This window comes from Podarcis tiliguerta, assembly GCF_965153285.1.
Source record: "Podarcis tiliguerta genome assembly, chromosome: 11".
Lineage (NCBI taxonomy): Eukaryota > Metazoa > Chordata > Lepidosauria > Squamata > Lacertidae > Podarcis > Podarcis tiliguerta.
The window spans coordinates 48821185-48849061 of NC_139544.1; the positions used below are offsets into that span (position 1 = coordinate 48821185).

At 43.8% G+C, this 27877-nt stretch overlaps 1 protein-coding gene across 25 annotated transcripts in view; it reads right to left on the reverse strand.

The window, feature by feature from the left end:
* Nucleotides 1-27877, reverse strand: part of NEDD4L (NEDD4 like E3 ubiquitin protein ligase) — a 255657-nt gene that overhangs the window by 8036 nt on the left and 219744 nt on the right. For 14 of the 25 annotated variants that reach the window (XM_083402672.1, XM_083402666.1, XM_083402688.1 and 11 more), the window contains 9 exons: nucleotides 24833-25033; nucleotides 23693-23770; nucleotides 22051-22105; nucleotides 17571-17629; nucleotides 11877-11942; nucleotides 9776-10005; nucleotides 8573-8694; nucleotides 6588-6658; nucleotides 3790-3885 (listed from right to left, as the gene is read on the reverse strand). In XM_083402672.1, the coding sequence (XP_083258798.1) occupies nucleotides 3790-3885; nucleotides 6588-6658; nucleotides 8573-8694; nucleotides 9776-10005; nucleotides 11877-11942; nucleotides 17571-17629; nucleotides 22051-22105; nucleotides 23693-23770; nucleotides 24833-25033 (978 nt within the window). Of the gene's footprint in view, nucleotides 1-3789; nucleotides 3886-6587; nucleotides 6659-8572; nucleotides 8695-9775; nucleotides 10006-11876; nucleotides 11943-17570; nucleotides 17630-21904; nucleotides 21962-22050; nucleotides 22106-23692; nucleotides 23771-24832; nucleotides 25034-27877 lie in introns of all 25 variants that reach the window. The other 11 variants (XM_083402667.1, XM_083402689.1, XM_083402687.1 and 8 more) reach the window with 1 other exon arrangement.

A 27877-nucleotide genomic window follows, 5' to 3' on the forward strand; every position in this document is an offset into this window, starting at 1 on the left:
CAGGCTGAAAAATGTCCCCTATGTAATTACATATGTAATTACAAATGTCCCCTTTCATTACATATTTTTACGAGCCAAGCAAAAACATTTCTCTTTAACCAGGCCTTTAGCTGATTAGCATTCTGTGTTCTTTTAAATGTGTCTGTGGGTGCGGTTTGTTCTTGTTCTTATTACATATTTTGTGTTCTCATTTTGTATTTTTATGTTGTGAACCACCTTGTGATCAGATAAATAAATACATGAAATGAGCCTTAAGGATGTTTCCAAGATGAAATATATACTTCATACTTAATGATTTGGAGTAATTTTTATGGAGAAATGTGCTTGGCACTCTTTACCAGCAACATTTAATTTTTTTTTTGGGGGGGGGGGGAATCCATATCGCTTTTAAATGGAAAACCCATTAACCAAATTAGTTGTTGCTCATATATCTTTCCCGCAAGGCTAGTGCTGATTTTCATTTCGGATATGCATTGCTTCAGCATAATAATTCCAAAGTAGAATCGGAGAAAAGAAAACATTAAACTAGAGAAGTTCTTGCAATATTTACATTATAGGAAGCACAGAGGAGTGATCTAAAGCTGATAACCTAGTTATTCTGAGCTGCAGAATACTGAATCTGGAAAATCCCACAATGATTTGCAATTCCTGGATGACCTGATACAAATTCAGACCGGCATTTAGACTAGATCAAGTGTGATAAAAGTGAAGGGAGAAACAGATGAGCCTCCTTTCATCTATAGCGGAAACAAAGCACTCATGTCCTCCTAAAAACTTGGGATATATTCATGAAGCGTGCTCTATGATGAATCATATCTGATGCTGGTAATGGCCAGGAGAAGGAATACCCCTCCCTCTCATGAAACATTGGGTAAATTGTGTTTTCATCACATTAACAGTTGGGAATTTTTAATGTCATGCTCATATTAATGTTGTGATACATATGTCCTACATATGTAGGAAACGATGGTCACTTCTGGTACCCATTGGTGGCACTCTATAACTTTTCCAAAACTGGCTAATCTACAGTGGTGTTTGGATGCCAGAATCCTAGTACAGGTAACTCATATCTTATGTTTATTTTGCTTACACAATTGTAGTTTTTTTTTGGGGGGGGGGGAGAAATAAATAAACAAATGGAGGAGAGTGGAGGAAACCCACTCTCAATTTATTTATTGCCTGCCTCACCTGTGCAAAGCTACAATCGAGGGCTTACCCAGCTTTGGGATAACATTTGCTTTTATTTATTATTTAGTTGTGACATTGACCGCTCACATTTCCTCCAAGTAGCTCAAGGTGGAGTAAAACCCTCTGGGTTTTATCTTCACAAAAAACCCTATGAGGTCTGTTAGGCTGAGATAAAATGATTGGCCCATGCAAGCTGCATGGAAGAGTGGGGATTCCAACCCGTGTCGCCTAAGTCTCAATCCAACACTCTGGTTGCGACACCACACTGGTGTCAAGCCTGCAGTACTATAACCTCTTGAAATGAATGGAGATTGCAGGGCAGCAATGTTTGGAGTTTAAACACTTGCTGGAAATCTGATAAATAAATTTTTAGCAACACCCCACCCCCCAAACAAAAAAAGAGGTGCTCTCTCGCACACCCAAATGCATGGTCAAAATGGATAGAACAGAATGTCAAATGCATTAGAATGAAGAAGAACACATGGATTGGTTTCTAAAAGAAATAATAACCCCCCAAATATATTTGGGTACTGCCTGTATGAACACTTGCTACCAGAACATTGTCTGCGAAGAGGAGGAACACCACATGGCAAAAAGCTTAGAATAAACCTGAGCACCAATGCCACGCACTGCTCCTAACTCATTCATTATTATTACCCCCTCCCCCAACGCAAGAGCCACTTAAGAAACATGAAAGACAAACGATGTGCAAAAATTTACAGATAATTAAAGAGGAAGCAGCAGACTGAAAGAAAGCAAAGCCTAATGGGGCAAATGCTTAGCAATAATTAGCCTGGAGAAACCACATGCAAGAATCAAAGCCCCAGAACTGTTATCTGGAGGAGAGAGAGCAGCAAAGACAGAACAAATGAGACGTTTGAAAGAGCATTTCTTTAAGCAGAAAGGGAAAAGGACGATGACACATAGGAGAGCCAAGGACAGATTCCAATTATCTTGTGTCTCTGTCCATCTTCCCAGGGCAATGGAAAAGAAAGAAAGGAGGGTAATGCTAGAGAGCATCGTATTTTTCCGTCTATAAGACACCCCCGTGTATAAGACACCCCCTAATTTTTGACATTTTTTTTAGGGGAAAAACCTATACACAGAAAAATACGGTAATTAGGAAGAAGGTGTGGCAAGCAACTGCTCAGGTAGCAGCAAACCATCTTTAAGGCCACGTTTGAGGGTACATTTCACTAGGTCTCCTATAATGCACCTGCCCAAGACCTGCAGGCGATTGCAATTCACAACCTATTTACTTCAAATTAGTTCTGCATTAAAGCCAGCTGAATTTTTCTGGAGTGAATGAGTTGTAGACTATTCAACTCATTGTATAGTCATTGTACTGTGTACACTGCCACAACTATCGCACCCGACAACACAGTTCTAATTTTGCAAAACCTTTACAAGTTGTTATGACTTTTGTCTCCTAAATTGCACATCGCTTCTCTCAACAAGAATCCCTTTGTGCGAAGCTCTCAGCTCCCCGGTGGTAAGAAAGTAAAATGAGAAACTGTTGAAGCCGAAGCAAAAAGCAAGCAAACACAGACTTCGAATGCACTATGTTATGTTATGGTTGTCTGAATCATGATGGGGGGAAAACTCAGATTTAAATATTCAGAATTGCTGTTTTAACTTTTAAAACACTTAAAGTCAAATATAAAATAATAGATTTCCATTATCAAGAACCTGGTGAACTGAACAAACCAAGACCTCAACCACACAGTATGGGCCAGAACACAAGGGTATAGGAATCAGGGCTCCTAATTGTCTCTTGACACAAGACAGCAAAATATGTCACTTCTGCCATAAGAACACAAGAACATCCCCAGCTGGATCAGGCCATGACTCAACTAGTTCTACTGCTTCTGTTCTCACAGTGGCCAACCAGAAGCTCGTGAGACACCATTAAGTCGTTCTCGCTATCACTATCTCACATCATTTCTATATATCATTCCCACACTGGCAACAGGGGCCTCCAACAATACTTGGGACTGGCTGTATTTCTGCTGAAGTCTACTCCATCCAAAAGCAACATTTTTTTTGAGATTGCTGTGCTTAGTTCTTGGAATCCTTTGAAAAAAATCTGATGGTATCTTGAAGGAACTAGAAGACATTCATTATTTGGAAAATGCAGTGTCAAAGCAAGGCAAAAGTAATATAAAACCATTCGACTTGCTACACACCCATTATTCATTCTGGTCTTCTACAAAAGGCCTTCATTGGAAAATCTGGAAGATGCTTTGCCATTCTCAGATGCCAAGATTAAAGCATTTTCCCTTGGTTGCAATCCTAACATCTTTCCCCAATAAGGACTGCACATTGTCTCATTTGGGAGCCCATCAACAGTCTTAACCAACTGCAACGGTGGTCACTGAGGAATTGTTAAGTATCTTCTGGCTAGCAGTTTTAAAATGTTCTCTCAAAAATTGCTACTGATATTATCAGCCTCGAGTTTACACATTGAGGCCATTGTCACACATCTGGGTGGCCATCCCTGGGGTGAGGTATGCTCTTCAATGGCTTATGTGATGCTGAATACATACCACAGGCCAACATCTCAAAAGAACAAATGCAGTAATTGGAACAACTCTCACATACCTGCCCAAAGTTTTCTTCATCTATGCAAAACATGAGATCCAGCTCTGTGGGGTCGTTTTCCAGGATCCATTTCAAGGAGTTGTAATATTCACTGTCCTATAAGTAATGGTAGCGGTTCCCATTAATCATTTCCCCAGCAAAAGACTTTACAGCAATTAGTGGGTAAGAAAAATAACAAAATAAATAACTGCAGTTTCTGGAAATGTCTCACAACAAGTGAAAATATGAGTGCTGCGAATCACTGCTGGGCTTTTATTATGGCAACTAAAACTCCTGACAGACAGGATTGATAATCTGAAGCTTCCAGCATGTCTCAAGCTAGCGCAGAAGCAGCTTTTTGATCCTATTAGTTATTCTGATACCTTGTTTTTAAAAAGTGTCTTTATTCTGCCTTGGTTTGCCATTATTCACATTGCTGTTTTTAATTTACAGTTGGCGTGGCCAGCAAAGGGTTTATAGTATGGAGGGATCCAGTGGTGTCCTGTGTGTTGATGGAGAGCTCTTTGATCCAGCAGGGGTTTCCATCAGAGAACAGGGGGAGAGGCACTTTTTGCTGGATTTTGCTTCATGCAGTCGCCCGTCTCCCCCTTTTCCACCTCCAGTGGGTTAAAGGACCCTTTGGAACAGGAGAGGAAAGTGCCAGAAGGAGGGGGAAATAGGCAAAAATCGCCTCTCGCGCTGTTCCACTGATGAAAGCCTTTGCTGGATCAAAGAGCCTCCTTTCAATGCAAGGAACACAATTCAGTACAAACCTATATGAGGTAACACGACAAGAATAAAAATACACCACTCACTGTTTTGTTTTTGTTCTTTTGTCCTGATCCATTAATATCTGAATCAGGGGCCTTTCTGCTCTTGGTGTGCATTCTTTGGGGTTGTTGGCTGGTAATTCGGAACTACAGCCTCCCATGTTGTTTTTGCTGTGTTAGCAGCAACAAAATGACCTCCCGGGGTGCAAGCCTGGGCAGTGTGTATGGAGGTCCTGGGCTACCCAGATGACAAGACCCCCCTCTCAGCCTCACTGATATAGTCCAAAGGAAAGCAGAGCAAGACGTTTGGCACCAGTCTGGCTACAGGAGTTGACAAAAAAAAAAAATGTGAACAGGACACCATCCAACCATCTTAGGGACTCGGCTCTGGATTTGTGTAGGATTTGAAAAAGAAATATCAAAATTCAATAAATACTTCTATTTATTGGAAGTCAAACACAAAGGTGGGGTGAGGGGTGGTGGATGGTGATGGGGAAAGGAATTATTTGTGGGATTGAGTGTAAGTATGTTTGAACACTTTTAAGGATTGTATGAAATGTATGTTTGTATGCTTGTATATGTGTATTAATGATGAACTATTTTAACAATAAAAACTTATTAAAAAAAAAGAATGCATATTGGAAGTGAGCACCACAGAGTGCACAGAGGTGCATCCTGACTCAGGTGCGCATTCAGATAAATACCTAAATGCACATTCACTTTATATCCATTGTCAATTAATAAGCACACGCAGAATCACAGAATTGTAGAGTTGGAAGGGACACCCCCCTCAAGGCTAATCTAGTCCAACTCCCTGCAATATAGGTAAATGCAGCTGTCTCACAGGGGGATCGAACCTGCAACCTTGGTGTTATCAGCAGCATGCTCCAACCATGTGGTTAGAGTTATAACCATTCTCCTAGCCTTTCACCCAAGAAGGTATGGCTTATTTATTAATTGACACATTTATATTCCAAATTTCTAGCGCAAAAGCAGCACTCTGGACAGTTCAGAAGATTAAAAAGTAGGATTTAAATCATCCCTCCCCCCAGCTGGGTTTCCTCTCAATAATCCTATGAGGTAGGTTAAAGGTAAAGGGACCCCTGATCATTAGGTCCAGTTGTGGCCGACTGGGGTTGCGGCGCTCATCTTGCTTTACTGGTTGAGGGAGCCGGTGTACAGCTTCCGGGTCATGTGGCCAGCATGACTAAGCCGCTTCTGGTGAACCAGAGCAGCGCACGGAAACGCCGTTTACCTTCCCGCCAGAGCGGTACCTATTTAACTACTTGCACTTTGACGTGCTTTCGAACTGCTAGGTGGGCAGGAGCAGGGACTGAGCAACGGGAGCTCACCCCATCGCGGGGATTCGAACCGCCTACCTTCTGATCGGCAAGTCCTAGGCTCTGTGGTTTAACCCACAGCGCCACCCGCGTCCCTATGAGTTAGGTTAGGCAGAGAAATAAGACTTCTCAGTACCACTGGGTGAGAATTTGAACCCAGGCCTCTCCAGCCCATGTGTATCACCATGGCATGTAGTTCAAAACCAAAGCAGACCTTAAGCGTGTGGCTGCTTTGCCTCCACCCTGGTCCTGCTGCTGCTTCAATGCCAATAGCAAAGTCATTGTTTGGCTTGGCATTAGGTGTGAACCAGGAATCATGATCTGTCTCGCCCAGAAAAGCCATGGGCAGTAAGCCAGGAGCAAATCTTTGCAGCCGCTTGTGGTTTGTCTGGAAAGGCTGTGGTTTTTACAGGGAGCGCTTGCACGTTCGAATGTACCGAGCAAAAAAAATATTGCATAAATCTTTTCCTGCTGAATTTAATTGCATTAAGGGCTTCACATTGCTAACTTGTCAGGCAAGGGAACACCTCACTGGAGACAGAGAAAGAACAAAAGCTAAGGAGCACATTTGTCCTGAACCTCAAAAATACTACCCTTGTGCCTCAAACTGTGAAGCTTCCAGGAAGTATTGGCATTTAATAATTTCCCCAGAGAAGCAGAAACGCACATAAATGAAAACACTAATAAGCTTTCCAAGCGTTCTACTTACCACGGACTCCATGTCTTTCAGGGTTATTGGCTTTCCCAGCATCATCTTGTAGAAAGGTCTAATGAAGAAACCTGCACACAGGCAAAGCAACAAAGTTTAATTTAAAATGGTAGTAGCCTCTCTCTAGAGCAATATATAAAAGAAAGGGGTGTTTTCAAATATCTAGACAAGGCAGGCATAGCAAAGCTGCCGGTGGAACGGGGGAAAAAGAGAAGCAAGACAAAAATACGACAGCAGGCTGTTGAGGGAAAAAACAACACACCCATCAGCTGAAGGGGCAGTATATTCAACACTGGACATTTTGCAGGGATTAATGACCCACTGAACGAGCCGATAACTTGAAGTGAAGCCAAGAGCTATGGGATACAGGCACCTGGTCCCTCTAATCCTTAGGTAGAATCCTGATCAAGAGTGTTGCTCTCCCCAGGGCAGTCCTGGGTGCGTGTGTGTGAATCGGAACAACAACAACAACAATTTATTATTTATACCCCGCCCATCTGGCTGGGTTTCCCCAGCCACTCTGGGCGGCTTCCAACAGAATATTAAAATACAATAGTCTATTAAACATTAAAAGCTTTCCTAAACAGGGCTGCCTTCAGTGTCTTCTAAAAGTCTGGTAGTTGTTGTTCTCTTTGACATCTGGTGGGAGGGCGTTCCACAGGGCGGGTGCCACCACCGAGAAGGCCCTCTGCCTGGTTCCCTGTAACTTAGCTTCTCGCAGCGAGGGAACCACCAGAAGGCCCCCGGCACTGGACCTCAGTGTCTGGGCTGAACGATGGGGGTGGAGACGCTCCTTCAGGTATACTGGACCCTGGGCACTGCACTTTGGGGGTCCCTGTGTCTTAACGTGGCAACAGCAGCAGCCTGCTCCCTGGGAGAGGGTCCCAAATGGCAAACAAAAGCTGTGTGGGAAGGAAGCCCTTTTGCATCTCTGGGGAAGGCAGGTGGGAGGAGGGGCAGGGCCCCATGGCCGCAAGCCCAAAGCTCGCCAGCGCCGCTGCACAGGGGAAGGAGAAGATGGAGACTGGTGGAACAGAGTCACTAAACCTACGTAACTTACACAGTTCTTCAGAAAGCAAAGTTAAAACGTCGGTTTATATCCTAGCGATGTTTTGCGTAACTGCCGCTTTGCTTTAGCCTGCAGTGATCTTGATCTAAGATGTTGGATTAAAGTTTTTGGGTGTAAACGTGCATGTCTGAGTGATTGTGCCATTTGATACATGAAATGCTACGTGCAGGGGTTAAGAACAGGGGTCAGCAAACATTTTCAGCAGGGGGCCGGTTCACTGTCCCTCAGACCTTGTGGGGGGCCGGACTATATTTTGGGAAAATAAATAAATGAATGAATTCCTATGCCCCACAAATAACCCACAGATGCATTTTAAATAAAAGGACACATTCTACTCATGTAAAAACATGCTGATTCCCGGACCATCCGCGGGCCGGATCTAGAAGGTGATTGGGCTGGATCCGGCCCCCGGGCCTTAGTTTGCCCACCCATCGGTTAAAAAGATCGTATTTTGGCTTATTAAGAGGTGCAAACCAGACCGATGGCAGTTTCCAAAGGGGAAAGATCCATAAGGTTACACCCAACTGCAGGTTTTTAGTTTCCCTTGCTGAGACCTGCACTACCCCTGTGAAAGCAGCTCTGGAACAGGAGAAATTTAGCTTGGTTTGTTATCAGCTGCGCTGCAGAAATAAACAACAGATTTTTTAAATGTGGTACCATTTTGGTATGGCGTTTTACACTGCTGCTGCTTTTGCAGCGCTACCTTAATAAATTCTTTGCTTTTCCCAAGGAGTTTATATGGAGGAGAGATATTGCTACTCAGCAGAACCTCTGAACTATTTACATCGCTCATTTTATTTTGCTCCATGAAAAAGCCAGTGTTAAGCAGAATGGCCATAAAACAGCGAGAGGGCATTATAGCATTTAATCCATGTTATGAATTACTTCTACAGTCACAATCTTGTATATTACTCACCATCTAAAAGCTTCCCATGGAACACTGCCAGCCCAGCAACTCGTCCAATAAAGGTGAAGTAAGACAAATGGTCTTCATTACAAAGACCTGAATTAGGATTGATCTGCAGAGTATAGTTGTCCCTTAATTTAAAAAAGAAGAAAAGGATATAAGAAATCAGCATCACATCTGGCTGGCTTTCGCTTTTTGCCAAGCGGCACAATATTCCTTCAGAGATGTACCGTATTTTTCGCCCTATAAGACGCACCAGACCAGAAGACGCACCTAGTTTTTGGAGGAGGAAAACAAGAAAAAATATATTCTGAATCTCAGAAGCCAGAACAGCAAGAGGGATCGCTGCGCAGTGAAAGCAGCAATCCCTCTTGCTGTTCTGGCTTCTGGGATAGCTGTGCAGCCTGCATTCGCTCCATAAGATGCACACACATTTCCCCTTATTTTTTAGGAGGGAAAAAGTGAGTCTTATAGAGCAAAGAATACGGTAGCTTATTTGATACACACACCGGGAACATGCAAGCTATCCAAATACTTGCTCCCATATCAAGCTAATAGACAGAAGCATTGTGTGACACCTTAAAGACCAACTGGTTTATTGTGTGTGCAGTCACTTTTCTGGTGAAAATGAGATAAACAAGCAAGATCCCGCTGCTGTGTGCAGTAACTGTAGTGATATTTTATACATGCTGAGTTTTGTTTATGTTACTGTAGGCTATGCATTCTTGCATTTCAGTTTCTTTTCAGCCTCTCTCCCCCCCCCCCCCCGTGTGTACACACTTCATGTGTTTGATGAAGTAGGCAGAAGTCCATGGAAACTTATGGCGCACAAGTTAATGGTTAATCCTCTTTGAGTTTGCTGCAGCAGATTGATCCGGCTATCCCAGCATGAACTGGGAATATTTCCATTATTCACCTCCAGAGAAGGTGTGTATATTACTTTTCTGCCCGAGGGCCACACTGAAAGCTGAAGGCTACATGCAAGGCCGGAGTAGCCAAAGGGAACTTGGCCAAAATGGCCCCTCCACACACAGTCACTGCCTGCAGAAACCCACACCGCTTTTTCTTTCCCCCCATAACAGCGCTGAGCTAGGAGGAGAAGTTTGTCACATTGAAAGACAGAAAAGATAAACCAAATTCCTTGGCAGGTCTTCGAGTGTATTGAATTATAAGACAATAAAAGGGAAAACACTTTGTATCGGATGAACTTACGTTGCTGAATATTCAAAGAGGCCATAATACGGATTGAACATTTCTTTGGACAACAGGAAGAACCATTCTCTGGCCACACCGCCATAGTCAAGGCCCTTTTCCGACTCAAACTCTATCCAGAGCCTAGCTTTCAACACATCTGGTCTCTTCACCGACATGATTCTTCTATACGATTCTTCAAAAATGTTATTTCTGTGGAGTTTCATCTCAAATCTGTTTGGTATATCGGCCTTTGGTGAGAGAAAAGTATTTCAGTCACTGGGCTGAATGCATTTAACTTATCATTCCCTGCTTGTATCATTAAGAGGAGATAAAACACTTAAGAGCGTAAAACCGGACACAATGTCCTCTTCCATGATATATGGTGGCCAAACACAGCCCATTTAGAGGTGGTTTGAAAACACATTGATAATATTATAGTCCTTTGTTATAACATTGACAGGGAAAAGTGTAAGGAATGAAAAGAAGTATTTTTATAGGCTCCAGGGATCTTTTGCTGAAAATTGGGAACACGGTTAGCTTTGAGCAACAAGGATACTTCAGTCCAAGATGCTAAATGTTGTACAAGTCACACAATTTGAGCTAAATGGTACTTCAGTGTGCACCTACTCTGATTCCCTGCACTAGATGGGGCGAGAGATTCTGGGTGAGACCCACTGAGTACTGTATCTTAGTATGATTTTGTTTATGTATATTTATTAAATTTATATACCTCCCTTCATCACAAGATTTTGGTGGGGTGGGGGGTTCACATATAGCTATCACCTGCTGTATGTAAACATGTGCATCTAATATTCTAAAAGTCCCTCAGCTACATCATTATCACATTTTTAAAAATTGGTAATATGTTAACCTTAAACACTGATTTCGATTTATGTAAGTTGCTTTGAGTCCTGGACTGGGAAAGAGCCAGGATAAATATAAATATAAATAATAGGCAAAATCCCATTTAAAGTTCTGCCACAAACAACGGATCTTAAATGTAAAGGTAAAGGGACCCCTGATCATTAGGTCCAGTCATGTCCGACTCTGGGGTTACGGCGCTCATCTCGCTTTACTGGCCGAGGGAGCCGGCGTACAGCTTCAGAGTCATGTGGCCAGCATGACTAAGCCACTTCTGGAGAACCAGAGCAGCGCACGGAAACGCCATTTACCTTCCCGCTGGAGTGGTACCCATTTATCTACTTGTAATTTGACGTGCTTTCGAACTGCTAGGTTGACAGGAGCAGGGACCGAGCAACAGGAGCTCACCCCGTCGCGGGGATTTGAACCGCCAACCTTCTGATTGGCAAGTCCTAGGCTCTGTGGTTTAACCCACAGCGCCACCCGTGTCCCATATCTTAAATGTAGTTAGCATTTAATTTGGACTACAGTTTATCTACCTTACCCAATGATTCCGTGGAGGCTCATAAGCTCAGGCGTGCATCTCTCTCCAGTTCACAAACCATCCCCATTCATTTCAATGGAAGGGGGAAACTACTTCACACAGGTATGTGCAGAGCTATAGACTCCACTTTAAGAAAACTTGAAAATCTACTTGCACACTAAATTGCACAGTTGCTGGGCTGGATCAGGACCAGCATCTTGAGAATGCTAATTGTCAGGCAATGCTTCCAGCCTTGCCCCCCCCCCCCATTTTGCCACTGGAGGTGAAACGGGAAAGTGCCCCCCCAAGCCATGCTTAAGGAGGATGTGTGTGGTGTGTGTGTGTGCTTGAGTATTGGGAAGGGCTGAAGAATACCCTTTATCTTCTTCCCACCCCCTTTCCCTTCCCCTCCACATTTTAGAGAACAATTAAAAACGGTGGAGAGATCAGAACCCTCCACCCTACCCCGTCCTTTTTGGAAACAGGAGCCTTTGCCATGATTGAACAACGGAAAGAGCAAGTTTGCAAGATCAGCACTGGGATATTGCTGGAAAGAGAGGGCTGTGTGTGAAGTCCAGCCACCTCTGCCCGGCTCCTTCCAGCCCCTGCACCCCACGTCATGCATCATCAACCCCCCTCAAAAAATAAATTATTCAAGTTGGTACCCCTGGTTCCTTCCAACTCTACACTTCTATGATTCCCTCTCCGAAGACTATCAGCTCCAACCATACTTACTGGTTTCTTTAACTTCTTCCTGAAGTAGTCATACTTCTGCTTAAATTCTCTGGAATAAGGAACAGCCTGGAAAAAAGGCAAGTGCTATATGTTAGCAAGAAGCATCAACGGAAGATGTTCCCTGGCACTTTGCTTCCATCTCCTTCCTTTGCCCCTTCTGTATCATGCCCTGCACAATTCATTCACCCCAAAGCTAGCCAACAACTATGGCTTCTCTTCAAGCAGCCCATGATTGTGGTTGTTGTTGTTGCTTCTATCTCATTATTCCTGCAAGGAATGCAGAGCGACATGCGAGGCTCTCCATCCACCCAAATTATATCTCCACGAGGATCCTGTGAGATTGATCACGCTGAGAGACAGTGGCTGAGTGGAGATTTTTGTCTTGGAACGTCCTCTCCTCATCCGCTACATATACCATGGGTAGGCAAACTAAGGCCTGGGGGTCGGATCTGGCCCAATCGCCTTCTAAATCCGACCCGCAGATTTTACATGAGTAGAATGTGTCCTTTTATTTAAAGTGCATCTCTGGGTTATTTGTGGGGCCTGCCTGGTGTTTTTACATGAGTAGAATGTGTGCTTTTATTTAAAATGCATCTCTGGGTTATTTGTGGGGCATAGGAATTCGTTCATTTTTTGTTTCAAAATATAGTCCGGCCTCCTGCAAGGTCTGAGGGACAGTGGACCGGTCCCCTGCTGAAAAAGTCTGCTGACCCCTTACATGGATGAACAAGTGTGGACCAAGACATTTTGGTACCTGAAGCAAAGTATAAAATGGTGCAACACCTGCCAAGGAAGAAGGGGGTGAATAAAGATCTACATCAGAAACAAGTGGGGACGGAATAAAAATCTACTTTAGGAACAAAAAGGTGAAGGAATATCAACTTTGGGAACAAGCTGGGGGGGGGGGGGAATCATATTGACCTTACCCAGTGGTTGAAGTGGGAATATTGGGGAGGGGGCTGCTTTGAATCATGCCAGGCAGGTGCAGACTCATGGAGACCCAAACAGCAGCCCCCAGAATTTCCCCCCTACCAGTGCAAGGAGTTACAGCAGTACCTGCGATTCACTGAGAGGTTTCTGCAGAGGTGAAATGGCAGGGGAGGTGCTGAGGAGGCGGCAGGCCTGGCCATTAAGGAGCATGGCTGTTGCCATGGCAATGGCAGCAGCAGGCAATGCATCCTTTGGAGCTCAGATCTGCTGCCCCTGTGGATCCTGCTGCCTGAGGCAGCCGCTTCTCCTTGCCTCATGGGTGGTCCGGCCCTGAAGTAACTAGTCAAGGCAACATTAGGGGACTGTGGCATCTGGGTTAGTAAGTGGGACAAAATTCTGCTCGCAAGATGTCTTGCTAACACGTTTGCAGATTGCTAGCCAAGAGCAGATTTTCTGAAATAAAATCGTCAAGCAAGATTAGTGACTAAGTTGCCCAGACGGACAGAGAGCTCGACATTCTGATGTCCAGAATCTGTACGTGTGGCTATAGAAGAGGGTGGCTCCCCCCACCCTTTGGGAGGTAATTTGTGTAGGCCTTACATTCCCTATGCATGGGTGCAAACTGGGCTGCTGTTTAATGGAAAACATGAAAAACACCTGTGCTGATGAGTGATTTACAGTGGCCTCCCTTGAATTTTGATAGCTGACAGCCACGTGACATCATGATTTCAGATGACTGACAGGGGGATGGTGCTGCCTTCCTGTCAAAGTTGGCCTGGGAGGGAGATACGGGTCTAACCCACTGGTGGGATCCAAGTCATTACCCCAACATAATGGGACTTCTCTAGCTGGCCATATAGTCAAGAATGGAAATTGTGGTCAAAAAAAGAGGTGTCAGGAACTGGAGTCCTACTGAATTCAACTAAACGCTTCCTAGAATATGTGTTTATGATTACAACTGTAGGACATTCCGGACATTTGAAGGAATACGCATCTATTTTTAAACCATTGGCCTGTTTGGGCCTTTCCCACAGATTCTCTCTTGTCACCCCAGTATAAATACAGTGATACCTCGTTTTAAGAACAGCCCTGTTTACGAACTATTCGGTTTATGAACTCCGCAAAATCGGAAGTAGTGTCCCTGTTTGCGAACTTTAACTCAGTCTAAGAATGGAAGCCGAACAGTGGAAGGGCACCTTGGTTTAAGAACGGTTTCGGTTTAAGAATGGACTTCCGGAACGGATTAAGTTAGTAAACTGAGGTACCACTGTATACTACTGTATTCCAAATCCAAATTTTTCTAGTGCCAAAATAACCGGTCTTATTGCCAAATTAAGAAATATAGTCAAGTGTTCCTTCACTCATAGCACTGGGGTGACGGTGGGTTAAGAGGACATTTCCTGCTGCCTTGGAAATGCTTATTATTTTTTAATGAAGATTAAAAATCATCTTGTGGACTAGGAAACAAGCTTTATCGTCTTGGATTGGGGAAGGAAAAGCTGGCCTGACATCGATCCAGAAGAACAGAAGGAGGCACAGATGAAGCAGGCTCCTTCCAGGCCTGATGAAGCTGGAAGCATCCATCTGCTTGCTAACACAGTTTTCTCAGGAGACAAAACGCTTTTTGGAAGGGGATGTTTACTCACCAAAGCGCCACACTCTACAATCCGGCATTTTAAAAGAGAAATGCCAGGTCCCCAAATATAAAATGAATATCGACAAAGGATATTCACATGGGTAAAATGGCTGTACGACTGCCAAGTTAAAATTTCTCTTCAGGGAACTGAAATAATATTTTTTTAAATCAGGGGACGGATTGGTTTTCTTGGGGGAAGGAATTAAGACATTCATGAACTCTACAAAGAAGCCATAGTGTGATAAGATGCCAAGAGGAAGTTGGCTCCTTCAGATTTTGTGAGTTTGAATTACAGCAAATGTTGGAAGTTCTCCACTGTCATAACTTCGACTGTTTTCTTTTACGCCTGATTTGAAACAGTATCCTGACACCGTGCCATCAGTAAACCTGTTCCAGTTACACACATTTGTTGACCTGATCATCATCATCATCACCCAACATTTATGTGGTACCAAAATAATCACATCCATTGTCTCGGCAACTGTCACAACCAGCCTGTCAGCAACACCCAAGCAAAATTGCTTCTATGCCAAGCTCAAACATAACCCCCTCTTCCCAACCCTTTTAAGTATTCCTTGGCTGTTTTTTAAAAACTGTTTTAGGTTGACTCTGAAAGATGGGAGGATGTTGTTGTTATTTAAATCCCAGTCTTCAGCCCAAAGGCCCAAAATATAATGAACAGCATATTGCAACAAAATCTACAGTAGAGTACAATTAAACGCCATAAATCAATCAGCAAGCAAGACAATATAGAGAAGCAGAATCATAACAGAAGAGGGCCAAAACAAAATCTTCCTGAGCTAACGGCTGCTCTCACCAATCCTATATCCCATATACACAGGGACTAGAAACCCGACCAAAAAACAATACTTTAAAAAAAGCTTGCCCAGCTGGAAGTATTAAGGGTCCTCTTGCCCACACAATCATTCTAACTATTTAGGGGTTCAAGACAAGCAACTGATTAACTGCCAAAGAGCATTTGTTTTGAAAAAGAAAAACTACGATTACTTACAAGATTAACAGTTGCCACAAATTGAAAAAATCCACCACCCTGTCTCATGCTTTCTAGACAATTGCACCCCCCCCCCAAAAAAAAGCTTGGGATAACAAACCAGTTCCCTTGGTTTAAGCTCTGCAAGCTTCTGACTGCTGGATTTGTTATATATAGTTAGGCATGGCAGTGCAATCTATCTGTATACTCTTATTAGAAGCAGATAGATCCTGCCGGGATATCATCTGGTTGTGTTATACACACACACTCTCTCTCTCAAGAAACAAAGAACAAAGACTGTGGGGAGCACATGATTGCAGTTGGAATAAAATAAACAGAAGGTTCAGTCCACTTTTACAGACATCTGCTACTGAGGATTCTTTCCAGCTCGTGTAGCCTGAGGATCTGAGCACTTGCAAACTGGATCCTTGGCTCTTCATGTTTATTAAAATCAGGCAGAGTTGGGTTTTCCATCCAGACCTCAGAGGTTGCCAATGCATCTTTGAGTGCAATGCTTGTTCCCAGTTGCCCTGATGAAGTTGGCCACTGTTCGAAAAGTCAAGTTCCACCCTGCTTTAACAGGCAACTTCAGAAAGCTCTCCTTTGATGGAGGTGTTTAAGCAGAGGCTACACAGCCACCTGTCACAGACAGAGCGGTTGCACCCTGCATTGGCGGCTCCTACATTAAGTGGGAAGATCGCTACCAGGGTCCTTTTTCAACTCTATAGTTCTGTTGTTGTTTAGTCATTTAGTCATGTCCGACTCTTCGTGAGCCCATGGACCAGAGCACGCCAGGAACTCCTGTCTTCCACTGCCTCCCGCAGTTTGGTCAAACTCATGCTGGTAGCTTTGAGAACATTATCCAACCATCTCGTCCTCTGTCGTCCCCTTCTCCTTGTGCCCTCCAGCTTTCCCAACATCAGGGTCTTTTCCAGGGACCCAGGGACTCTTCTCATGAGGTGGCCAAAGTATTGGAGCCGCAGCTTCAGGATCTGTCCTTCCAGTGAGCACTCAGGGCTGATTTCCTTCAGAATGGAGAGGTTTGATCTTCTTGCAGTCCATGGGACTCTCAAGAGTCTCCTCCAGCACCATAATTCAAAAGCATCAATTCTTCAGCGATCAGCTTTCTTTATGGTCCAGCTCTCACTTCCATACATCACTACTGGGAAAACCATGGCTTTAACTATACGGACCTTTGTTGGCAAGGTGATGTCTCTGCTTTTTTCTATCGTTCTAGTTTGGATAATTTTCACCCAGTATCTAAACTACCTCTTTTTGAGGAAGGGATTGGAGAAGGTGGCTGCTCTCTCATGTCTATAGGCAGTCTTGGATAATACCATTTATTGGATGCGTTCCAGTCTGGCTTCTAGTTTGATTTTGAGTCACTCTTACACTAGGGAATGAATAGGGAAAATACAACCCTGTTTGATACCACTTACTATGGTACCTGTGCCTCCTCTCTGGGCTGGAGGCATAGTGTTATGATGGAAATGGTCCTTTCGGGGGGGGGGGAATGGGCTTCACAACATGGTGCTGGGGGGCTTTTTGCTCCATTTCGTGGCCAGTGGGATGCCTCAAGGTTCCATCTTGTCCTCCATGCTTCTAAATATCTGTATTAAATTGCTGCAAGGAGTCATTTGGTCATTTCATCTGGAGTGCCACCAGTATGCAGATGACACGCACAGCACCACCTCTGTTTCTCACCTGCTAACCCCAAGGTGGCTTTGGAAACTCCAGGACGAATTTAATGACAATTGTTCCATCGGTGCAAGCTTTGCAGCTTGCCAGATGGAACAATTCTCCCTCTGCTCCCCACCCAACTGTTCTGGGGGCAACTCCCAACACCCTTCAAAGCCAATTGCAGGTAGCACAGAGGGCACTGGAGAAGTGGAAGAAAAGGCTCGTTGCACTAGCAGAATTGCTTGTGTGTAGTGGAATCAATAGGTATTGATATGATTTTGGGGCTGATGAACAGATGACGAAAAAGAAGCCAAGAGCCAATAATGAGAAAAGTGGCTGGGCAGTTTTCCTTCAGAGCAAGCAGGACTATTTTGCTCACAATGATCCTAAGGGTAACAGCTGCCAATCACAGATGCCTCAACTCAAATTTATACAAAACTCTACATTCAGTACTTACTGGACCAGTAATAGCAGGATTCTGCAGTCTGGGGTCTTCCCACTGAGTAATTTTATTATCTGTAAGTTAACAAGAGAAACCACAACATGAGTTCTCCTCCAGAATTCTTTTTACATCCAAACTGAGATTTAAAACAAGAACAAAACAAAAACAAAACATTCCTCTTCTTGCCTATCTCTCTATAACTACATTCTGCAGTGTTAGGGGGGAAATTATGTACACCCCATCCATTAAACCCCCCATCACAACTGTTTAGTGGGAAACATCCATTCAAAAATGCAAATACCATCTATAATCTAGCACTTCATTAGTTAACAGACTTTATAGTATCACATATACAAATTATAAACCCCTCTTTCCAGGGATTTATAATTTGTCTTCAGCTCAGATTAGATATGCAAAAATGCAGACTAATGAACTGCTCCAAACACCTGACTAAATTTACAATGCAAATGGATTCTATGTTTCTCTGAGGATGACTTATTTAAAAACTACTTTTGGGATAGACATTAGGGCTATCCCACTAGCTCATAAATGTAAGGACGGACGGCTGGAATGAAATGCTAGAGGAAAAGAGTGTGATGGGTAAAGCCCTAGAGAATGGAGGAGGTTAGAAATTAAACCTTTTTTATTTGTTTTGTTTGTTTGTCAAATTCAGAGTAGACTTAATCAGAACCCTTAAGATATTAATTCAGTTATACGTTTTTTAAAGCTGTCCTGCTATTCCATAGGGCATGAGAGACAATCCTAGTGGAGAGAGAGAGAGAGAGAGAGAAGAAAAAAACCTGGAGCAGGCAGCTATTGGGGTATATGAAACTGTTGGGGAGAAAGCTAGATGAAGACAAGAGGGCTGTATGTGTTGGGAAACAGCTTTGTGAAGAAGAAAGGCAGTTCAGAACCTATGACATAAATTATAAAGCTATCTCTTGCTCTCATAGAGAAAATTTAGGGGGTTTTTTTTATCCCTTGAGGGATATATATATACAAAATCTCTCTCTCTCTGTCTGTCTCTCAGCACAACTATATTTTGTGGTCTGACCACTGTGTATATGGGGAACATTCCTCAACGTCCTTAGGCTCCCCAACCTGGAGGGAAAAGTGCCATTTAGGATGGTGACAAGGTCAACTCGTATGTCTGAAGTTCTCACATGCCCATATAGACTTTAAATCAAGACTCTAAAATGCAGAGACTTCATTTATATATGGGTGCTCTCAGTGTCTAAGGTGACCATGTCTGCTTTTTATTTGCGTGTGTGTCACATATTAAGACTGTGTACAGGTCCGTGCAACCCTTTGGAAGGAATGTGTTTGTATGTTTTGGGGTACACCTAAGCCAGGGTGCAGTGTGACGAGGCTGATTTTTACACATAGGCCTGCAACGTAAGAGTGGAGAAGCTTTCCTTAATATCCGTTTGCCATCCTGTTGCGTTCATGAAGCAACTTAAGGCTTGAGGCCTTCTAGCCTTCCAAAAGGTGACATGAGGGTCCTAATACAAGCAAGCAGTTGGAAATGCTGAACTAGGGGGAATCACAGAATCATAGAGTTGGAAGGGACCACAAGAGTCATCTAGTCCAACCCCCTGCAATGCAGGAATCTTTTTTCCCCAATGTGGGGCTCAAATTCACAACCCTGAGATTAAGAGTCTCATGCTCTACCAACTGAGCTAACAGTCCTGGGAATTATTTAGGGCTCTTTTAAAGTTCAAAAACTGCAGCAATAGTAGTCATAAGTAGGAAAACATTGCCTTTGGGAACGTATTTACAGACTTTTACTATCTAACACACGTTAAGTGATAACAGAACACAAGTGCAGTTTTAGGCTCTCAGAAACAATATACCCTTTGGCAGCACACAAACACACAAAATTAGGGGGTGGGAATCATGGCAGAACTCTTAAAATAACTTGACCATAGAGCTCACTGATATGGCTTCTTTAAGCATAAATGTATGTTTTTTTAATAATAATAATAATAATAATAATAATAATAATAATAATAATAATTTTATTATTAATACCCTGCCCATCTGGCTAGGTTTCTCCAGCCACTCTGGGCAGCCCCCAACCGTAATATTTATTTATTTATTTGCAAAAGAAATCACTGCACAACCTTGTGGTTGGAAGCATACACTACACGAGCACAGCAACCTTTTTCTGCACTGCTTGACCTTTCAGAAGCTGAGGACAGCTTTATCACAGAGAAACTGCAAATGGCTCAATTTCTGCCCTTTGCCTGTTGGTAAAGTAGGCAAAGTTGCTTGAAACTGTGATGGACGCAAGAAGGGCTTTGGCTGAAATAAACATCCTTGTGTTTGTTTTAAAAAAAGATGTATCTTGGAAGTTTGGCAGCTACAATTTTCTGGGGGGGGGGGGAGCCTTAAAAGTCCTTCATGGTTTCAATGAATTTGGAAATGTCTGAGAATAAAAAGTCATCTGTTAAGCCAGTGGTGTCCAAACTTTTTTTCAAAGGGGCCATATTTGATGAAGTGAAGGGCCGTGAAGGCCAACCAAAGGGCCGACCAAAGTTGTTGACCTTTTTGAAGTTGTTGAGCTTTCTTTTGGGTTTTTGAGGTTTTTTTTAAGTGTTTTAAGTGTTTTAGCCCAGGAAATAAACTGCCACAGGGGTTGGATTAAACCGACCAGCGGCCCAGATTAAGCCCCCAAAAGGGTCTTTGGACTTGCCTGTGTTAAGCGGTAGCTCATGGTATCGGGCGGGTGGGTGGGTGCCCCAGGACAAACTATGGAGCCTGGTTCTAGCAGGAGAACTGGCACAGCCATCGGAGCCAACTCTTGCTTCAGCCACTCTTGCTTCAGCCAGTACAGAACTCTCCTTCCTTGGAGGTTTTTAAGCAGAGGTTGGATGGACATCTGCCACTGATGTTTTAGCTGAGATTCTTTGCATTGCAAGGGGTTGGACTAGACGATCCTTGGGATCCTTTTCCAACTCTACAAATTCTGTGATTCCATGGCACAGCTGCGTATGCATGTGGCTTACTTAAGGGAACATAGGTAGCCTCCTAAGAACTTCCAACACCCATAAGGAATAATAGAATCATAGAACAGTAGAGCTGGAAGGGGTCATCAAATGTAGTCCAGCCTCAGGCAAAGGCAGGAATATTATGCTCAACATGGGAGTGAGTTGGTTTTAAAGCACTGTCGACGGCAAGTGACCATTTCATCACCCTGTACCCAGATTTTGAAGCTTGGGGTACCATGTTTGTGACAGGAGAATTAAAATCTATTCCCGGGGCTGCCACAAAAAGCAGCTATTTAGGATTGAGAGTGGCAACAAATCAATGCTTAGGATGCAGCGTACCCCAAGCTTCAACACTGAAGACATATTATACTGGAAGAGGTGGAAGATTCACAGAATTAAGGGATAACTGGTGACTTTAAGCTTCAGTTTCTTAGTTATATACGAGTGTTCTCTCTTCCCCACACACAAAAGGGCCAACCTAGTTCTGAAAGTGTATGAATTCTATTCCTTATACTAAAGCCACGATACTACTTAAAAGCTATTCATGCACTTGCAAAATATTTAAGCTACTTTACCCAAGCAGTTTAATTGAGAATAAAAACCTGGCACCATACAACTATGGATACTTCTAGTGGTTAATTCTATGGAGTTCTAAGGAAAACATAGAACACAACAATGGCGCATTGATTTTTTTAAAAAAACAAAAGTTAATTTTACAAGTTCAATACTACTTTCTTCTGTTTTCCCTTTTTTTTTTTTAATCTCAAGAAGATATTTAATGAGCAATATGTATTCATGAAGATATAAAGAAAAAAAATCACAAACACTCCCAGCGGAAGAACAAATTATTTCTGTTGCCACTTGATAGTCAAAACACAACAAAGACCCACACACTTGTTCAGAGGTGCTGTAATAGGACAGGGTCTACAATGAAACACCATTTACACTGGAACTTCAAGGAACAGAAGTGTAGAGAGATTAACAGGGAGAGTGCAAGATTAACATGCCACAAATAGAAAATAAGGTCAGAACTGGCGTTGCCCCAAGACCTTTGAGTAATTTGTGGGGGGGAAGATTCTATTGAAAATTTCTTCCACTGCCTACATAGACAGACTCGTGGCTACATCATTATTTTTTTTCTCATCTTATTTTCTATTCCTAGAGTGTGCTTTCGTTTATTAATAAGTGCATATAAGCCATGGGATCCATCCACAACACCAAAAAATAAAAAATCAAAAAAATCCAAAGAAGTTCAACAAAAACAACCACAAAGAAGAAATGTTAATGCTTCACAAGATCAAATAGGGACAAAGCTTGATGAGCCAATTAAAAGCAAGCTTTTGGTGAATTATACAGTACCGTAGGAAGGCACTAATTCTCGGGTATGAATGTCGCCACATATCAACACCTGGCTTCCTAAATGAAGAGTAAAATTACAAAGCTTTCACTTCAATATTGATTACCTCCCTTCATCTACTTGCTGTAGAACCTGCGTGCCTACTTACTATGGTCTATATAAAACGTTCTTCCATCCAAATGTATCCTTTCCTCCCAACCAGGCTGTAATTAAAGAACAAAAATAAACAAATAAACAAAACAACATCAGCAGGAGAATTAATATTTATTGATGTACTAATGTGCACTTATTTCAAGCAGGCAAACCTATCTTCTTCTCCCTTTAAGAATGCTCCACGTTGGTATATACAGTTGTTCTGAGGTTCGGTTTTGCATTCTGAGCCATGTGCGATCCGAGGAACGCATGGCTCTCTTGCACACAATGGGTACCACCTATTCCAGGGAAGGGAACCAGATTGTGCATACCAAATGGTGATATGTGGATCTGGTTCTTTCCCATCAAACCAGCGGACAGGGAAAACGTCCAAGCCAAACGGAAGCTGCTTTCATTCCTGGAGAATGGTTGGATTCTAGGTCTGTTCCCAACAACAAAGCCTCCATTGCAGTCAAGATTGCCAGAGTTGAGAAAGACAAGAGAGGGCATGCGCTGCAACCTGAAGGCTCCAGATTCGGCTCCTGGCTTCTCTACTCTCAAGGAGCAGGGCTCAGAAATGCTTCTGATGTGGGAGGGCTGCTTGCAGTCAGAACTAACAGTACAGTCGTACCTCGGAAGTCGAACAGAATCCGTTCCGGAAGTCCATTTGACTTCCGAAACGTTTTGACTTCTGATTGGCTGCAGGAAGCTCCTGCAGCCAATTGGAAGCCGCGGAAGCCTCGTCAGACGTTTGGCTTCCAAAAGAACATTCGAAAACAGGAACACTCACTTCCGGTTCTTGACTGTTCGGGAGCTGGAACGTTCGACTCCCAAGGCGTTTGGGAGCCGAGGTACGACCGTATGGGGCTAAGGATAAACCCACAGTCTGACTCCGTGTTAAGGCAGCTTCTTAGAATAGTTTTATTCTTAGCCTTTAGAATAGGGGCACGTACAAATGGAACACAACACAGCTTTTCCCAGGAGGTAAACATAATATGTGTGTTGGGGTGGGGGAAGAGACCGCTGAGAGCAACAAAATCAGATCTCTTGTTTCTTATTCCTGGAATGCAAACCAGTGGCATCTTCCTACAATCCTACAAATTGTCTGCCTCTCAGAGGACAGTCTGAAATGCAAAGTTGTCATTTACTCGTGTAAATTAAAGCCACGAAGCAGACTCTCTGTTCACGCTGCAGAAAAGAATCCAGCCATTAAGCTGGATTTGAGAAGGCCTATGAAAGAACGGGAGAGAATAATATGTACATATATACATATCTCCATCAGCAGGCTGAGAACGTATTATGAAATGAGTCATATTCCCCACTTGATGATATTTGCAAGTCTTCCCTCTCTTTAAAGCCTAACTGCTTTTGATTTGGTAGCAACCATCCGGAATCCAGAGACCGTGCAGTGATTTAACCTTCAGCGAAGGCTACGTTTCTCCTTTCATATGCCACAGCTAAATGGGCAGGCATTGCAGCCAAGCAGTCAAGTGACTGGACACTTCAAAAGTGCTGTTAGAAAGACTCTGGGGGACACGTTTTTGTTCACAGTAAAGCAGCAGGTACAACAGACACAACCGCCACCGCACACAAATCTATCCACACATGCAGCAAGCGTCTAGATCAAACTGTACAAACGTATGAAGGTGGATACTTACAGGAAGGGGACCTAAGTCGTTAGGGTTTAAAGCAGCTTTGGAACGCAGGTGCACTGGGAATTTCAGCCGCGGATCTTCCTGTAATTACAAGCAAGTTGCTGTAAGAACGCCATAGCTTGGATCTGCACACACATCCATTTCATATTTAAACCTTTACTCGGGCCTCTCCTATCAAAGCCATTTCTTCACTAATTATTTGATTCCGAGAAGAAGTAGTCACTTTGTATACTGAACCTTGCAACCCACTATTGCATTTGCGGTGTAACGCAAACCACGTGCACAACTATTTTGAAGGAATGTTTTCTTTAGGAGTGCATAGTTCAAATGAGCAGATGCAAACCGTTTTCAACAGTAACTAGTGCAACTGTTTTAGCTTCTTCCCCCTTCTCGTGAAAACAACATTCCTTATAGCTGATTAGCAAATTGCATGCTGAACTTCCAAGCAACCTATTAAATAATGTACAGTGGTACCTCGGGTTACATATGCTTCAGGTTACATACGCTTCAGGTTATGGACTCCGCTAACCCAGAAATAGTACCTTGGGTTAAGAACTCTGCTTCAGGATGAGAACAGAAATCGTGCAGCGGCAGCAGGAGGCCCCATTAGCTAAATTGGTGCTTCAGGTTAAGAACAGACCTCTGGAACGAATTAAGTACGTAACCGGAGGTACCACTGTAATGGGCTTTGTTCAAACCTTATAGCTAGAAATCTATCTATCTATCTATCATCTATTCATTCTCTAAAATGCCAAGTACCGTGGCCTAGCAACAATAATAATAATTGACTGGAGAAGTTGGAGAAACTGGCTATTTTCAGCACAGAGTATACAATATAGGGTTATAGGGCAAAAGCTTTAAAGCATAACTTGAGCTGCAGCTAAGAAAGAGAACATAATATTTAAAATTCCATGGAGTAGCTTATCAGAAAAAAACATTACAGGCTGAAACGATAGTTCAAAAAAGAAACAAGTGTAGCAGCCGCCTGTAGACTGAATTCTGCTGAAATATATTGTGGTATCTCCCCATTCCCTGCCGCTTCCACCCCAACTTTCATATGTTTTCTGGTCTCTGTTGCTAAGCCCTGTACACACACCCCAGGTCCCCCGCAAGAGAGATGCACACATTTGGAATTCCTCTTACCCATGTAGTGGTCTTTGTGTTGTGATCGATAAAGAAAGGTCTGCCATTGGGTGCTATTCGCATCTCCCAGCCAGGAGGTAAGAAGCTTTGCGTCAACTTATGCTGTGGTTTTGGAGAATTGTAGGGAGAAGGCTGCGGAGATTGGGGGTTAGAAAGGGTGTCCTTCACAGCTCTTCGCACAGGAGAGTCCTTGATCAGTCCCTGTGGGAAGAAGCAGCAGTAAGGATCAAGGTGGTCATCTTACAGTGTGAAAGATGCCAGGTTAATTTTTTTTTTTTAATTCATTATTACATTTCTATCCCACTTCGAAGGAGCTGCCGGTGGCACGCACTGTTTTCTGCCTCTCCATTTAATCCTCACAACAACCCTTTAGGTTAGGAGAGGGGTCAGCAACCTAAGGCCCATGGGCCACAAAAGGCCCACAGGGGCCGTTTAACCGGTCCACAAGCTGCCTCCAAACCGAGACGCCCGCTCGGCGAGTCCCCGCGCGCTGCGTTAAACCGGCGTGGTGCGGGGACTCCCTTCTGTGGCACCGGAAATTGCTTCTGCGTAGACGCCAGAAATCGCAGGCGAGCGCACTCACACGCATGTGATCCGGTCCACAGAGGGATCTCCGCTGGAGTGAACCGGCCCAAGCGAGGTAAACCTTGCTGCCCCTGGGCTAGGCTAAGAGACTGGCCTCAAGGTTACCCAGTGGACCTTTATGTTGCTGAGTGGGGATTTGAACCCAGGTCTCCCAGGTTCTAGTCCAGTGCACTAACCACTACACCGCAGAGATCCTCACTTGGTATAAAAGGATTGAAAGCACATAATCATCCCCATTGCCTGGAAATCAGCCATTATTCCATGTCTAATGCACTTTAAACATGTGGACGCGCAATAAGCACACACACACACACAGTTATTATTGTGGTTAGGCTGAGACAAATGCAGAAGACAGTGCAAGCTCCGAATCTCACCTTCCGAGGGCATACCCTTTTGGGAAGCGGGTGAGGAGAAACCCAAAACTCCCACCACCCACCACAATGCAATCCCATCACCCCAAAATCCGCAGCATAGGTATTTCAATGCACTAGAGCAATGATGGCCAAACTTGGCCCTCCAGCTGTAATGGGACTACAACTCCCATCATTCCAAGGTAACAGGACCAGTAGTCAGGGATGATGGGAATTGTAGTCTCAAAACAGCTGGAAGGCCAAGTTTGGCCATCACTGCATTACAGCATCAGCCTGCCTTTTCTTACCAAGTATGATGCCACAATTTTAACCAAACACTCAGAAACCACAGCATGAAAAGGAAAATAAAAGCAATGGTTTATCTTTAAGGAAGAAGGGAGTGGGGACGAGACTGAGGAGAGGAGTGCATTCCGGCCATTTTTCCAGAGCCCCAAATCCTCTCTCCCCTCCCTCCCTCCCTCCCTCCCTCCCTTCTTCTTTATTTGACTTCTTACTTGCTGTTCACCATAAGGCCCCAAAAGTGGGTTGCAGCAATGAAATATGCAATTATAAAACAAACGGAACAATTACACCCGTAAAACAAGAAAAGCGCAAAAACAAATAAAAGCAATTCCATATATAAAACAATTAAAACAAAAAACCCTTCCTGATCTTACCACTGGGTCATTCAAATATAAGTTACACTTTGTTGAGCAACAAACCTTCTCCTCAACAATGTGATGAGGAAGAGAGAGGAGCTAAACTTTCATATTAAGACACAGACTGTATACTGTATAGCAGACAAGAAGTACATTGGAGTGGGTGTAGAATATGAGGAGAAATTAGGGGGTTGGACATGAAGATCCCAGGCAGTGCCCCACCTAGGCACTGACCAAACCCATACCTTCTTGAGCTGTCTGCTTTAGGTGCCTTCAGGCCTTGCCCTGATCTGAGAGTATGTGTTTAAAATGAGGACTCGCACGCATCATTCATTGGGAGCACACAGCATGCGTGCGCACGGATGTGGTAACACAGGGAAGCATAATGTGCACAGCTGTTCGGAGCTGGGAAGCTGGCAGCAGTGGGCCATTTCTTGGTGGCGAGGGTTTTGAACATTGGCCTCCCAGCCTGCTTAGGCAAAGAAGTGGCAAAAAGGGATTCACAATCTGAATCCTTCTTGCCATAAAATGCTGGCAATGAGAAATCTCATTTGCGGGTTTTCAAAGTAAGGAAGCAGCTGTGCCTTCAACTACTCGTTATCTTTGTAAAGCAAGGTTGCATATGCTGGCCTCATTTGTGTGCACGTCTTGTTGTTCACTGAAAGGGCGTAACTTGGTGGTAAAGCACCCGATTTGCACACAGAAGGTTTAGGTTCAATCCCTGCAATCTCCAGGGATTGGACTGGGAATGTCTGAAACCCCAGAGAACTGCAGCCATGAAATACAGACAATATTGAACCTCCTAGGAGGGTTCACATGACGCCCTTAGGCACTCCAGGCACAGGGGGTGTCCAACAATCTGATTGCTATTGGGGTAAGGTAAAGGGAACCCTGACCATTAGGTCCAGTCGCGGACGACTCTGGGGTTGCGGCGCTCATCTCGCTTTACTGGCTGAGGGAGCCGGTGTACAGCTTGCGGGTCACGTGGCCAGCATGACTAAGCCGCTTCTGGTGAACCAGAGCAGCATACGGAAATGCCGTTTAGCTTCCCACCAGAGCGATACCTACAGTATTTATCTACTTGCACTTTGATGTGCTTTTGAACTGCTAGGTTGGCAGGAGCAGGGACCGAGCAACGGGAGCTCACCCCGTCGCGGGGATTCGAACCACTGACCTTCTGATCGGCAAGCCCTAGGCTCTGTGGTTTAGACCACAGCGCCAAATAAGGGGTCTGTCTAGTGTTCAAAGTGTGCACAGGTCTATTTCCTGTGCCAGCTTTTCTCACTAATCAACACACTCTGAGCTGTGATATTTAAATATGTGGTGCATTGAGAATCTGACTTTGTGTAATTGCAAATATTGTTACTTCCGATTTCAACCTTTCAGTGTTTCATCCACTGTGATTATTAATCCGTGCAAAGTTGTCACACTCAGTTGCTAAAAACTTAACT